The sequence below is a fragment of the Struthio camelus genome, chromosome 1, assembly GCF_040807025.1.
Source record: "Struthio camelus isolate bStrCam1 chromosome 1, bStrCam1.hap1, whole genome shotgun sequence".
Lineage (NCBI taxonomy): Eukaryota > Metazoa > Chordata > Aves > Struthioniformes > Struthionidae > Struthio > Struthio camelus.
In genome coordinates, this window is record NC_090942.1 from 137,375,072 (window position 1) to 137,389,536 (window position 14,465).

The 14,465-nt window shown below is 39.1% G+C and overlaps 1 protein-coding gene across 9 annotated transcripts in view; it reads left to right on the forward strand.

Moving 5' to 3' along the window:
• The window catches only part of SH3KBP1 (SH3 domain containing kinase binding protein 1), a 236,813-nt gene that overhangs the window by 211,593 nt on the left and 10,755 nt on the right, over positions 1–14,465 (forward strand). For all 9 annotated transcript variants that reach the window (XM_068918383.1, XM_068918410.1, XM_068918361.1 and 6 more), the window contains 2 exons: positions 1,551–1,713; positions 6,336–6,421. In XM_068918383.1, coding sequence (XP_068774484.1) covers positions 1,551–1,713; positions 6,336–6,421 — 249 coding nt within the window. The remainder of the gene's footprint in view (positions 1–1,550; positions 1,714–6,335; positions 6,422–14,465) is intronic.

Consider the following 14,465-nt stretch of genomic DNA (forward strand, 5'->3'; position numbering starts at 1 on the left):
TTCTGAATAAAGACTATAAGGCAGTGAACAATAATCACTTGCTGGACTATTACAAATCTAGTATTTATTGTGTATTGCTGTCAACTTTGATTCCTATACTGATTTATTCTGTGCCTGGGATACTCACATGCTATACCTTCTCATAGCATTCAGCTTATATTCTTTATTTAAATAGAAATTTGAAGTGTGAGTTTTCACTGTCTTTACTAGACTGCCTAGTAGCCCACTGGTATGTTCCTAGCTAGTGCAGCCCAAACCATTTAGAGTGTTTGAATCACTTAAAAACACAGCAATAAATTGGTCCTTAGCTATCTGAACGCTATTTCTTTACTGAGTTAAAGGCAAACATTGAAATGCATTATGCCACCATTTCATTTAAGTTTTTCTGCTAGTATTTTCAGGAAAGAGAAATTTCCGTTGATTAATTCTGTGACCTGTGATTCTCTCAGACATAAACCTAGAACCCATAAAGTAATATCCTTTAATATTCCAAACACCTCTTATGTGTACGCAAAGGTATAATACTCGCAACGTATCATAGACAGTATTGTCAAAGGAAGTGGGAGTGTTGACAGAGCCAGATACGGAGAGTGAAACTCAGATCCCACTGAGAGTTTTGTACTTGACTTAAGAGGCATCCAGTTTTCTATGGTGTGGCAAATCTGTTTAGTTTCTTCTATGTTTGTTTGTTCTGTGTTTTGAATGTAGAGCTTATTATGTACAAGAGTTATTCAGGTGAATCGTGCTTGACATAATCACAGGCACTGCATGTTTGGCACTGGGCTATTAATGTTGTGACACTTTCTAACTATGCATAACCTGTTCTCCAAGTGATCTGATTTTTTCATTGGGAAGCTGAAAAACTAAGCTTAGAAGTCTGTGCTTAAACACGTACATAAAAGATCTGATTTTTTCAGAGGGGTTTACATCCTGCACCTGCTCTTGAGCATATCTGTGAGGGATTTTGTTGCTCTAACTGCATGTTTAGATTTTGGCCTGGCATTGCTGAATTTTAATGTTTACATTTTCATTTAACTATATTTTACTTGAAATGCTCAGAATTGTTTTCCAAAAATGATATTTCTTTGATTGGTCAATAGATCGAGAATAATATCCACTGTTATTATCTTTGTATTTGTGCCCTTCTTACTCAGTTATCGTCTCATAATAGAATTTGATATGAGTTGTGCTCATGGGATATTATTCCATATGGCACGTAATTTCTTGCCATTCTTTTTATTTTTTACATATGCTCAGAAACCAGTGGGTTGCTAGAATCAAAAATGCCATTCGCATTCAGACACTGCACACACACTTCAGCCATGAGGAATTATATGCATAATGTTCAGATGGTGCAAACATCTGATTTGTGGTAAACATTTTGTTTTAAATGAAGAATGATTTAAGACAAAAGTGGAAAGAACATAAGCTTATTCTTTTTATGCAGTATATTTACAGCTGAGGAATTCTGGTTTAATTGTAGACTTGTGCAAATGATTTTCAATTAATAATATCTGTGTTCTTTTTTTCTGGAACTAATTGATTTAAAGAAAGATCAGAGAGAGAGCAAAAACAGTTAGACTTGCAGAAGCCTTCAGTTCCCGCTATACCTCCGAAGAAACCTCGGCCACCCAAAGCAAACTCTGCGAATAGACCTGGTACCTTGCCCCCTAGACGACCAGAAAGACCAGTTGTGCCTGTGACTCACACAAGGTATTGTTTTTCCTCTGTCCAGTGCTTTTTGGATTAATGGAAGAAAACATATTTATAGAACTTAGATTTTGCAGCTAATGTCACCGTTTGTTTCCTGGTAAAACACATTTAAAGAACCTAGGGGAAAAAACCCCACCCTTCTAGTCATGTGGCTGTATCATAACTATCTTCTCAAGACTAGCGATTTTGGACTGCTCATTAATACTTCATTCCCACTGATGAACACGCAAATACTGAAATGTCATAGTTTCCACTGCAGAATGTGAAATTATGCCAGTGTTGACTTCTGCTACCTCATACTATTCCAGTTTAACTGGGGCACTAATTCAGTGCAAAAGCTTCGTTTCTTGTATTGAGGAACAGTATTAGACAATAGTCATTTCAAATATTGTCGGCCTGCATTCAGTCTGTTTTCCTTGATTGTTATAGATGAATTTTTAGCAAAATATGTGCTTCTTCACAGCATATCCTTTAAGCTGGTCTTGCTGCAGAACACTGCTTATCAAGTGACTTATGCTCCAGTGTGGTTCTCTTGTTATTCTGTAGTTGTATGAGGCTCTATGTCAGGGGTGATTACAGCCTTTGACACGCACTGAGGAGCTGGACTTTCCAACACAACTGTTAGATCCATTTATTAAAGCTGGGAAAAGATTGTAGAAATTAAATGCCTCACCTCTAGCCTTAATCAAGTCCAGATGGTTATATTATAGTCATCAGCTCTGGGCTGGGCACTGTAGACTCCCTTATATGTCATGGAGAGAAATAGGCAAAAGACTCCTAGACGCCTAGAATATGGAGCTGCGTATCTTGCAGAAACAGTAGAAAGAAGACATATAAAAATGATGTTACTGTTGAACTGTTAGAACTATTAGCTGCCATCGAACTAATGGAGTTCAGGTATGCTATGTTAATAATGGTGGATTAAATACCAGAATGGAATATAGGATAGAGTGGAATAAAACAGAAATCCTAGGTACTGATTCCCCTCGTTGTTCCACATATGGTTCATTAAACAGACGCTCTCAGCATGAAATCTGAGACACGTAAAGTAAAGAGCTGGTGATTGCCATGTGCTGCCAGTTTCATCTTACTGAAGTGCTTTGGCTGTGCATCTCCAAGAGCTTACCCCTTGTCCGTGTGTTAGGGCCACAGCTTCTTTTGGCCACCTTGGCTTTGAATATGCTTGTTCAGTTTTTCTAAAATGTAGCCCACACCTGCTGATCACTTGGGCATGCTTGAGAAAGCAAGTATTTGCTATGGCCTTTAGATTTAGCCAAGTGATACCTTCATGGCAAGACTAGTACACATCCTAGTGTTCAGTTTGCTGGCCTGGCATGTAATGGTGTAGCTATTCTTTTGTTCTATGCTTCGCCTGGATTGCCACTGTAAATATCATTTTGACTAGAGCTGTGGGGTTAGCTGTTTTCTCTCTCTCCCGTTTTCCTTTTTTCTAACTAGGGACATGTGTAACTAAATAAGCCTTCTTTTATTTTTTTCAAATGTTTCAATTTTCATGTTAACTGTGTGAAAAAGCATATCTAAACAGTAACTCTGTTTTTGTTGTTAATATCCAAATTCTGCTGGGTCTGGCAGAGGAAAAAAACTTCATTCTGTATGCCTAATACCATTATATTTGAAAGAGTTTTACTTGTGACAGTGATTAGATTAAAACTTAAGAAGGAAAGCTGACTTCTAAGGTGATGATGATGCTCTTCTGAAGGTCACAAGTGCTAGCAGCTTCACTGTGAATTTCTTTATCAGCTAATTCAAATTAATGGATTTATCTCATATAGCTGTTCTGTCCTGGTAAGCTCTAACCTGTATGGGTGTCTGATAGGAAGAGGGTGGGAAGTTCACATAGTTATATAACCGTTGGAATAGACTTGGAATTATTTGGATAATTAAGAGCTGTGTAACTTCAGCTGAAAGTGGTCATTTCCATAAGGTGTTTTGTACATTTTTTAAAGTCAGTTCAGTTTAGTAAGATAGTAACTATTTTAAGACCTTCTGGTATCCACTTCCAGAATCTGTAAGGCCTAAGGCAATCAGAATAAAAATAGAACCAGCAGAATTTTTTGCTGATTCTAGGGGGAAAAATTGCTGTAGATTTATACAGTGGTTCCCAGGAGATTTCCATTGCTGCTGGTTAGCAGAAGAATGTCTCTTGTGTTCTGAGTAAGTGCTGCGTATCTCATGCATCTCACTGTCTTTTTGTGGTAACGATGGTTTTTCCAAATATAATGCCCCTTCCTTAGAGGCAGGTTAGGACTTCAAGGGCAATGGGAGAGGCAAAAACCATGTGGGATAGAGAACAGCTGTCAATTTGCTCCAGAGGTTTCACAGCTTATCCAGACATAGAAGTGATTATACAGTTTACCGATGAGTCAATTCTCTGGGGTAGGCAAGTCATAAAGACCTACTGAAAATGCATTTTCACAATCGGTCTAGACCAATTTGGGTCTATGCCACTGTTGAGACGTGCGGGCTCCCTTTCCTGGCAGCCTGTTCCCCTGGCCTCCCTTATGTTAGCACCAGCATTCCTGCGGCCGTTCGGCCATATGGGTCAGGGAGTTGGTCCAGATGGCAATTAATCAGTTTGCAAGGGGATTTCTATTGGCGTGAGTTTTCTTTCAGGCTGATCCTCTGTGTGATCAACCTGACAGCCTATCTTCATAGGCTTTAGTGGCAACATGAGGGAGGGAGACGCTGTGACCAAGGAGGGATGGCTTTATGCCTTTTGTAGCAGTAGGGATATAGATTGGCATAAGCCTGTTGATTCTTTTGACACCAGAGGTGGGGTGGGGGTTTTTTTTGTGATGTCAGATGTCTTGATTTTTTTGGTATTCAAATTGTAAACGTTACAACTTTCAGCTCTGAATCACACCAACCTAAGACTCTCCTCCAAAACAGTATTTGCTGTATTGCATGTATTTTGCTAGAGCGCTCCTGACTCATGTGATGCTCTCACTTTGCTAGGAAATACGAATGTGCAGAACAGAGTACGTGGTCAGTTGCTCAGTGGCCATGTCAGGAAAGAAACTATGTTGCTTCTCAAATATTTACAAATATATAAGCCATTAGGAGAAAAAAAAAACCTAAAAGACAAAGACATAGGGAAATTAACTAATTGGGTAGGTCACTTGGAATACCCTCATATATCATCTTACACATCAGTTCATTGTTCCAGAAATATGTTAAATTTCTTCCGTTTCTTTCTTGGTGCAAACTGTCTGCCATACTGATAATTGTGCAACACTAGTTTGTTTTTCAGGCCGTGAACTGGCTGTCCATCTTTTTTGGGTCTTAGAATATGTGTCACCCTACCACAGTATTTAATTGGGTATAAGTTCACTTAATCTGTGACCTCCTCTAGTTTTTAAAACAAATTTTCTTTTTTTCTTTTTTTAATCTATCATAGCCTTCTTAAAGTCTGAAACTGGTTTTGCAGTCCCTTTATGTTTGACTCATTAACTGCTGTCCTGAGTTCAGGCGGTCCCTCACCAGCTTATGGCATCAAAAGCAGAGAGGAATGAAAAATCAACAGGGCTTGGAAGCGCACATCATATTTTCTTGTCAATGGCTAATTATTGCTGTTTTTAGGAATGCACCATCTAGGTGGGCTGTCTCAGGGACAAGCAATATTTTTACCCAAAGCCCATTGTTCTGTGCACACGTAATTCTTGTAGCACTATGTTGGAGATAGTTATTTTGGAAAAAACTACGATATTTGCAAAGCTGCCTGGTAATGTTTCATAACGGTTAACACAATTTATTGCAGTAATTGAGCTGTTGTTTTCTTGAGATATCACAGTAAATGTCACAGAGAGTTGTTTGTGTGAGCTGTGCAATGCAGAGCTACTTATGTACCACTGGCCCTCTTTTTAAAAAAAAAGTTTCAGTAGCCAGATTATTTCTGTAGACTTAAATAATTGCAGGATAGAAAGTTCTCCGAAGAAAGAAAAATAATGTTGCTTATGTATGAATTCCTGTTAGATTTAAAAATAGTTCCTCTCTATAAAGTATCACAGCTTTTTTGACGCTTGTGTATTCCAAAGCCTTTTCAGACAGATGAGGTCATCTTGTTTCTTTGGACTTGTGGGAACAGATTTCATAGTCTAATCTTGTAAGCAACGTGCAAAAATAAGTAAGAATCTTTTATTGGTGAAGGAGCTGCGTTTATGAGTAAGCACTAGGAAGTGCTGAAACCCATTATCTTAGCATGAATTTTCTCTCCTTTGTCTACAGTATTCTGGGTCACCCATCACTATCGTTTATGCAAGCCAATTAATTAGAAACAAGTACAAATAAGATGTTGAAGGATGTCCCTGTGCCCTTAGATTTCCTTCGTGTTGGGATGCTGTGAACATTTGAAGAATTGTTCAGGACGCTACGGTGTCTAAAATAGGCTTTTTTGACAGGTGTTAAAGAGAAATGAGATAAGGTTAATCCGCAGAGCATGTCTGCTTACCGGAGATTGCTCTCCCTGACAGGGTGCTGTAACGCCAGTGCTACACAGGAAGAATATTTCCCTTTCTCTTCATTAACTGCAAGTTAGCTATCAATTTACTGAAGCCCCCACACAAACTCCAGTAAAATGTCTCCTCTTGTTTTTCCAACTGTAGGAGTGACAGTCCGAAAGTGGAGTTAGTGGGCAGTGCAGTGTCCGGCACTCTAGAGAAAGACTCCTCTGAAAGAAGCAACGACATTGGTAAGTTATAGTGCCTTTTTTTTTAAGTTTGCCTAAGAAATTTATGGCATAAATGTCTGCTTTTTAGTGACTTTGTTATGATCCAAAAGGCAGATTGAGGATTTGGCAACGAATCTGAATGAATTTATATCAGATTTGAACTGTAGAATTAAAGCAACATTTCTGCTTTACTTGTTTTGTTGTGTTTTTCTGTTTAAAAAAACCCAAATATGAAATGGTGAGATATTTTGACTGGGAGGGCTTTTTGTTATTTCTGCTTAAAAGTCAGAGACAAGTGAGAAGGCCAATGACAGTAAGTCATACTTGTTTAACAGATGTAATATTAATGCTGCCATATTTTTAATGCCATAAAAGCTTGTACGTTTGGTGCAGTTAGAAAATAACCCGTGCGTTTCCTAATACAAAGGCATAGAGACTGAACTAAAAAAAATCCATTTTACTTAGAGCACTGAGTGAAAAACCATACATTTCTGTTTAAAACAATAATTCATGTTCCTGAAACACAAACAGCTTAATCGGGACACCACCCTGAAAGGAGCAAAGGTGGGTGGTTTCCTCTCCGCTCTCGCCCTCCTGCCCTTTGGAGGTTGCCGTCTGCAAACAGGAGATGTTTCTAGCGGAGGGTGGGAGACACTCAGACCGCCAGGTGCTGGGCCGCAGCCCAGGCTGGCGGCGCGGCCAGGGCAGCCATCTCGGGGGCAGCCAGGGCAGCCATCTCGGGCGTGCCCTGCCCCACCCCGCCCCGTCACCTGCGGCTGTCCGTCTCCCTCTGCCGCAGCAGCTGTGCCCGGCCTTAACGGCTGTTTCAGTGCCGGCTGGCTGCCGCAGCCGCTGCTCTGGTCAGCCGCTTCCGTAAAATACTACTATACTTTCAGCAGCCAGACCTGCCTTGTCTTCGCCCTTGAAACGTGTGGTCTTGAATTTATCTATCCGTTTTAGTGACAGCAGAAAAAGTTAAAACACTGCATTGGTTCCACGTGGGGTTATGAGCCTTTTCAGCATCCGTGTGCCTGCCTTTTTTTAACCTCTTGCTGTTGCGGTGGTTTATGTTGATAAAGTTGTTCTGGAGAGCCGAAGAGTATGTTTTCTCTAGGTTTTTATTTGGGGTAAACATGGAATACTAGAAGCTGGAAATAAACTGCACGACCTTTTTTGTTGTGGAGATTGATCTTAGAGAATGGTATGGAAATGCAGTCAGATTCTACCATTTAATGTTTATTACCTATTTTTATAAATTTGCTTCAAAGCCTATAAGCCTTTGTTTGCTTAAAAGAGAAAGCTATGAATGCAAATGGCATGTAACAGTGGGATGAAAGAAAACTTTATTTTATCACAGTGCTAATTTCCTTGGGATTGCTATGAGGATAAAAGCTTGGAGGTTTATAGCGTTTCTTTATTTTTTGCTTTTTTAACAAAATCTCTGGAAGGATAGGTAGGATATTTGATTTAGAATAATTTTTGTTCTTTTCCAGAACTCAGTTGTTTTTTTAATGGAGAATAGAAAGCCCGCAAGAGTCCATACACCAAACCACATTTACAGCATGTTGCAAAGGGTTTAGCTGATGACCTCCTGCTACCACTAACAAGGAGAGTAAATTGAGTCTAAGGACAGAACAGTGTGAATACTTAGACGAGTATAAGTTGATAGGGTCAAACCAGAATGGCATTTACAAGGGCAAATCATGTTATTCTAGCCTGTTAGACAACTTGTTAAAAGAAAAAAAAGAAAAAAAAAAGATTTTGGAGTGGAAGTTGACCTAAATATCATAACTGATAGGAATTTTCAGAAGGCTTGTGATGGCTCCTGTAAGATATCGTTAGACAAATAAACAGCCCCTCGGGAGAGGGTAGAGCGATAAATTAAAACTTTGTAAGCCAAAACAATTCACAGTGGATTAATGTCTTTTACTGTGCAGAGAGATTTGCAGTTGAGGACAGATTGTGGGGTAGTGTTATTGGAAAGATTTATGATAAGTGTGTTAAGATTTCTGATTTATTAATGAAGAGAACAGTGGGTTGGTGAAATCTGGTGGGTAAAGGAGTTACTGGTAAAAATGATGGATGACTGAGTGGAGTGTCCAGTGTTTACAGACCACTGATGGACTGGGCAGTGTGAATCCAGATAGTATTTACCTGTGTATGTGTTACGCATGTTGCCAAAGCACCACATACTCTATGGGGAGGATGGCCTCAGCTTCCCCGAAGTTCATCCTTCCAATCAAAACGGTTATGATTAAATCTAGCCATTTGTTTTCTTTTCAGTGATCCAGATTCACAGTTGAGCTAATGACTGTGAAGCTGTGTGACAGATACAGCCGGGCCTACTAGTGGCCTTTGGGGAACATGGAAGTTAAATGGTTTTTGTGATAGCTCCGGTGTATGACCAGTCTGGTTACTGGGTCCCTCTTTGTTCCTTCATTACCCTAATGTGTCACTAGGACGCTTACAGTTCTCGTAGAGGAACGGGGAAGAAGCAGCAGTCAGCTGCAAGCTGCCTAACCCTGTTTCATGCTTCTGCTAAGGCCTGATGGTGAATCGTGGGGTGGGTGCTACAGCACTCTCCTGGCTTTTTTGCACTAGTGGCAGCATGGTGGATATAGCCAGTTGTAAACTCTTCCTCTTTCAGTCCCAGCAGAGACACCTACAAAAGCACTGGAGAGAGTGTACTGGTTATAAGAGCAAAACCTATTAAAGCTGGGTGACGAGTAGCTTTCCATTTTGCAAAAGCTTTTTTAAGGTTTTCTACATTGGTTCCTTTCCTTTATCAAAAAAAAAAAAACCTTAGGAAGAGGGCAGAGAAGAAAACAGGATTCCTTCATGTACATTTGCCCCCCGCAAAAAACAAACCACATGTGAACAAGAACATCACCAATTCAATCAACAAATGAGAAAGAATTTGCCACGGAGAGTTGGAGGGTCCAGGTTCAAAACTTGTGTGCGGTTTAGGTCCCCTATTGCAGATCAGTGTGTTAAACACTGCTTGTTTTGGAAAATGTGTTTTTCTGTTAATTCTCCATGAAATTTTCCACTTCAAAGAGTTCTGGCATCAGTGGACACCAAACTTTTGGTGTCAATAAGGTCTTTAACCGCAAAACCCCACACCTTTAAAAACATCTGTAAAAATTTTTACTCAGCTTTACCAGGCAAGAAAGTTGCAATTGCTTAGGCAAGGCGGAGGTGAGGTACAACACCTTGCATAACATTTTCTCAGTTTCATATATAAAAAGTTATTTTTATGTAAATGTTAGTGCATGGCTTGATTTCCCTAGCATGTTATGCTGAGTTGTGGCATGACATTTAAAACTCTTGATGATAATAAAGCACTGGTTACAATTTTGCAATCTGTACTGACAAGGGCAAGTCCTGTTCAGCAGCATGACTGCTGATTGTAGGTATAATGGCGGCTGTTACCACGGTTGTTCTTGCCTTTGCTTCTTTCCACAATCCTTACAAAAAACATTGGAAAACTAGCCTTCAGAATGTATTATATAAGATGAACCATTCCCTTTTCCTCCTCACTTCTTCTGTTTTCTTTTTCCTTCTTTTTAGTGATGCCTTTCCTTTCCTTTCCACACATATTTCATCCAGCTTTTCCTATTTACATCTCTTTGCCATGGGTAACTCTTCTTCATTTCATGATGGTAAGGCTTCTTTTTCCATTTCTCTTCTGTCCTGTCTTTACTTTCATTGACAATGAATACCTAAATATTTTGTAGACCAGCTAATGTGTACTTGGCTATTACAGACTTTTTAAATTAACAGTTGTAGCTGAGTGTACTGTGACAGAAAATCTTGCACTATAGCATTGACATGGAATATAATAATTATAGTTTCTGTTATTTTACTGTAAAAAAATTTTAGTGATGTATGTGAAGTATACAATATGAACGTGCTGCTTGTCAGTGCTGTGTTCATTAAGGCGTTCGTACGGTCGGCTGATGCCATCACAAAGTTAAATGTGTATATTTTGTTGTGATGCCTGTACATGTTACAAAACAGAAGATACTCAGCAACGTTCTAGGCTAGTTTCCTGGTCTGAAGTAGAAACCAAAAAAGTGGAAATTGGAGTCCCGTTGGCTCTCAGTGGGACTTGCACTGCCATGTCACCCAGCATTTGTCTCCGGTATTGCTATGGTTAAATCACAGTAGTATTATCTGTTTTAAAGTCTCACGTAGAGACTCCCGTTCTGGAATGACAGTAGCTTTTGGGGCTTAGTTTAAAATCCTTCCAAAGCAACATAAACTGCACTCAAAGTAAGTCCTGTTCTACCAGCAGAAAAGTAGTCGTTATGGGGAAGTATATTGATGTAAACAATTTAAATTCACATACTAGTGTATAATTTGGCCTTTAGATTGTGTGTTTGGTTTTCAATTTCACACAAAAAAGTTATTTCTGAGGGCTAGTGATATGACAAAAAAACAACTAGTGCATTTAATAGTTTACTGGATCAAACACTCATGCTTCCAGAAAATTACTGAATTATTCCAATTAATTAGGGGTGTTGAGTTCTTTCTGCAATGTAAGTGAAGATTAATCCTAATTCTTTTAACTGTACACGCACTGTGGAAGATTGCAGTCCCAGCAAAGGCTTGTATATCCAAAATAGATTTGCTTTGAAAGAGCATTTACAATCATATGGATTTAAGCTAAGTAATTTAAAGAATAAGCCAGGAACAAATGAAAATAATTTATGTACTGTGGAAACGCGCAGTTAATCCACACAAGAAACAGTCTCTTTGTGCTTTGCAAAAAGACTGAGCTACACAGCCACTTCCCTTACAGAGGCAAGTGGACACAGCTTTCCAGTATTTTTCCTGGCTCTTTATGCATTTTGCATAGTAGTTATGAAAGCAGTTAATAATCTTTAACAGCGCCAACAGAAGGCACATACACATTTGTTGATTCCTGCTGAAACACCGTGTTGGCATGATTTTTTTTTTAAAGAGATTCCCTGAAAACTGGTTAACGTGAGCACGTTTTTCAGTCTTTCCTCAGACTTTAGTCTTCAGAGCCCTTCCTGATGGCTCATGGAGTACTGGCTGGACCCATGCTGTTAGCCGTACTCTTTTTCTCTCTCTTTCCCCAACCCTGGTGCTAAGTTGCCTGGAAGGGTAGTTAAAAATACTCTACTTTAAAAAAAATCTAACAAAAAGCAATAAAATCTGTATGTTGTGTTTCTTTGAGCTGTATCTGTAGTTGTTCCAGAGCTATTATACACTCATGTTTGTTAGGAGAGGTGATCGTTGTGGCTCTGGATGGAAGAAAAAGTGATCTAATAAGATTTGGCCCGCACTAGGGAAAGAGTCTGAGAATCTTTCCAGTAAAAAGTTGTAAAATGGAGCATTTTTGTGTTTAAATCCCAAGCTGTATACTGGAAGACATTATAATTATTTTGCCTGAAGACACAAAGTAAAACCTGGAGAAGGCAAAACACCCGTGAATATAAGGGGTTGAGGACAAAATGTGAATTATATAATGAAGACAGAAATCTACCTGAAACTGTGATTTCCTTCTATGCTACTGTTCATTTTAATATAGCAGAGCAAAGGAGCAGAATTACACAAATGTGTTATGTTGTAATATTTATATCAATGAATTAAAATTACCCATAAACATAGATGTGAATAGTAAATATTATAACGAGGGATATGGTAATAGTCCATTCAGTGATTTAATTGGGTCTTTTGCCCTGGAGGGTCCAGAAAAAGGCAGTAAAACATAAATTTAAACCGTTCTCCATGTGTGTCAAATGGAGGTGCCTGAAAACAGCATATCCATTTCTTCTAGCTCAGTTTTCTTGACCTTTCAGTTCTTCCTTGGCATCTTCTGAATTGTTAAAAATAAAATCCTTATGGGGACACTGGCAAGAGGTTAGCAACGCTCATTACGGCAACTTTCTACAGGCAGCTCTTCAACTGACAAGACTCAAGGTTAAAATGTGAAAAGATAATTGTATACTTTAGGAAAGGTGCAGTAGCTGTCGCAGGCAGCCAGATGGGCAAGCTTCCTTCAGCCAGAACGAGAAACCAGGTGGACAGGCCTCCTGGGTCCGTTGTAGTTAAACTCTAGAACACTGTATCCCCCGAGCCAGGAAAACCTCCTGCTAAAACCCAAATCTTAAGAAAATATCTGTAGTTAGTAATGGGAGAGATTCTGCTCCCCTGACTCTTAAGAGCATAGCTATATATTCCTTAAAGGGTAAAGGGCTGTTCAGCATGGGGAGCGTGGCACCGTCTGGGCACTTGAAGGACTTGAAATAATTGTGGTCTTCAGAAGTGGTCTTCTGAAAGTTCCCAGTAGTAGGCAGATTCTTGATTGAGTTAGTGTTCCTTCATTAGTGCCGTGTATTGAGTGGACATTACTAGTGCAGAAGATTTCCTTTGCGGTATCTCTGCCTCATCTGTTGCAGGCAAAGCTTTCGGGCGTAATGTATGTAAAGACAGTATACCGTTTCACTAGCCTCTTGTCAATCTTTTAAATGTATGGAGTATGATGATGAAATGGAATCTACCTCTGAGGCTTTTATGACATTATCTTCTTCAAATGAATCGAGTGCCGCCTTTGCCTCATTTATTCCAGCTCTGCCGTATTTCTGTTCTATGAAATCTAGCCATTAACATTCTGAATATGTTGGTTCTCATATTATCAATCACTTTCCATTTCAGTTTTCTCAAGATGAAATCTCTCTGCTCATTCAAAATGCTTTCCGTCTTCATAATGTATAAATGACTTTGTCCAAAGACTAAAAATCCTAACTTACTTTAAGATAAAATTAAAGCATAGCTATATTTTTTGTCACCATAGTAAAGGCAAGCAAGGGGAGGAGGAGGAAGCAGAAACATTTAACTTTTTAGTTTGGGGTGGTTTTTTGGAGGGACTGAAGGTTGTTTTACAAGTAGGTATAACTCTTATCAGCTCAGAAGCCAGGACTTTTTCCCCAAATCATTGTTTGTTTTTCTAAATCTGGATATTTTTTAAAAACATCGTCATCATGTTTTAAATACTCATGTCTCCAAAGGAACCTAGCAATGGAGAAAAACAGCCTATTCTTAACATGGCATGGAAGGATACCAGCGAATAATTCTTGTACAGCTAACATTTTTCATTTTCATTACGTATTTTTGCTCAGTAAGGCAAACGTTTTGTTGTTCGCCAGTATACTAGAATTACTCCAATGTTTTTCTCCCCATCTCATGAATTAGCTCAAGATGTACCCGCTTGATCGGTAAGACAGTAATAATGATGAATGCATCTGTTTATCTGTAGGACAAATATCACCCAGTTTTTAATTAGGGGATGTCAGTGTTATTTGAAGGGTGACTTCTATATATTCAGTAGAATCTCCTTTACTGATCTTTATTTACAATAGAGAAAACGGATCCACTGGATGCTGATGCTGCCTGACTGGCAATTATCATGACTTTGAATACAGTAGATGGGACTTTATTTTTAATGGTATCCCCTAGGGTCCGGCCTAGGAAGGCTGTACATTTTGCCTAGTACCTAGTTTTAAGCTCCCAATTTCTGATAGCTACAGAAACACACATTAAAGTCAAATGTCTGCCTTTAATGACCTCAATGAATAATATAGTCACATCGATTTAGCCTTACGTTCCGTTAGCAAAAAATAGTCAAATAACCAGTATAAGTGAATTCATTACTGCATCTACAGCATAGATGATAGTAAGGTAGAGGTCTCTTGCCTGGTTCTGTTCCTCATTTTTCTTTACCAGTCTCTACTAGATGGGAATTTTCCTGAATGAGTACTTCATAGGTCAAGACTGTGGAAGGTGGTGATAATCTTGGATGCAGAGAGGACTGGGAGAGAAACCTGCATCTAAATAAGGAGAAGAAAAAGAGGGGAATAAAGGGCACATGGAAGTACTGGAAATGGATTTTCTATTTCAGCATTGTACCAAGCTTCATCCTTTACACTTAAGTAGAATTTCATTTATAGTGTCAGCTGAGTGGCTGTGATTTCACTAGTTTGGCAACACATTTCACCTGTGGAACTTTTCCAACCTCTGCTCTGCTCTTTTTAAA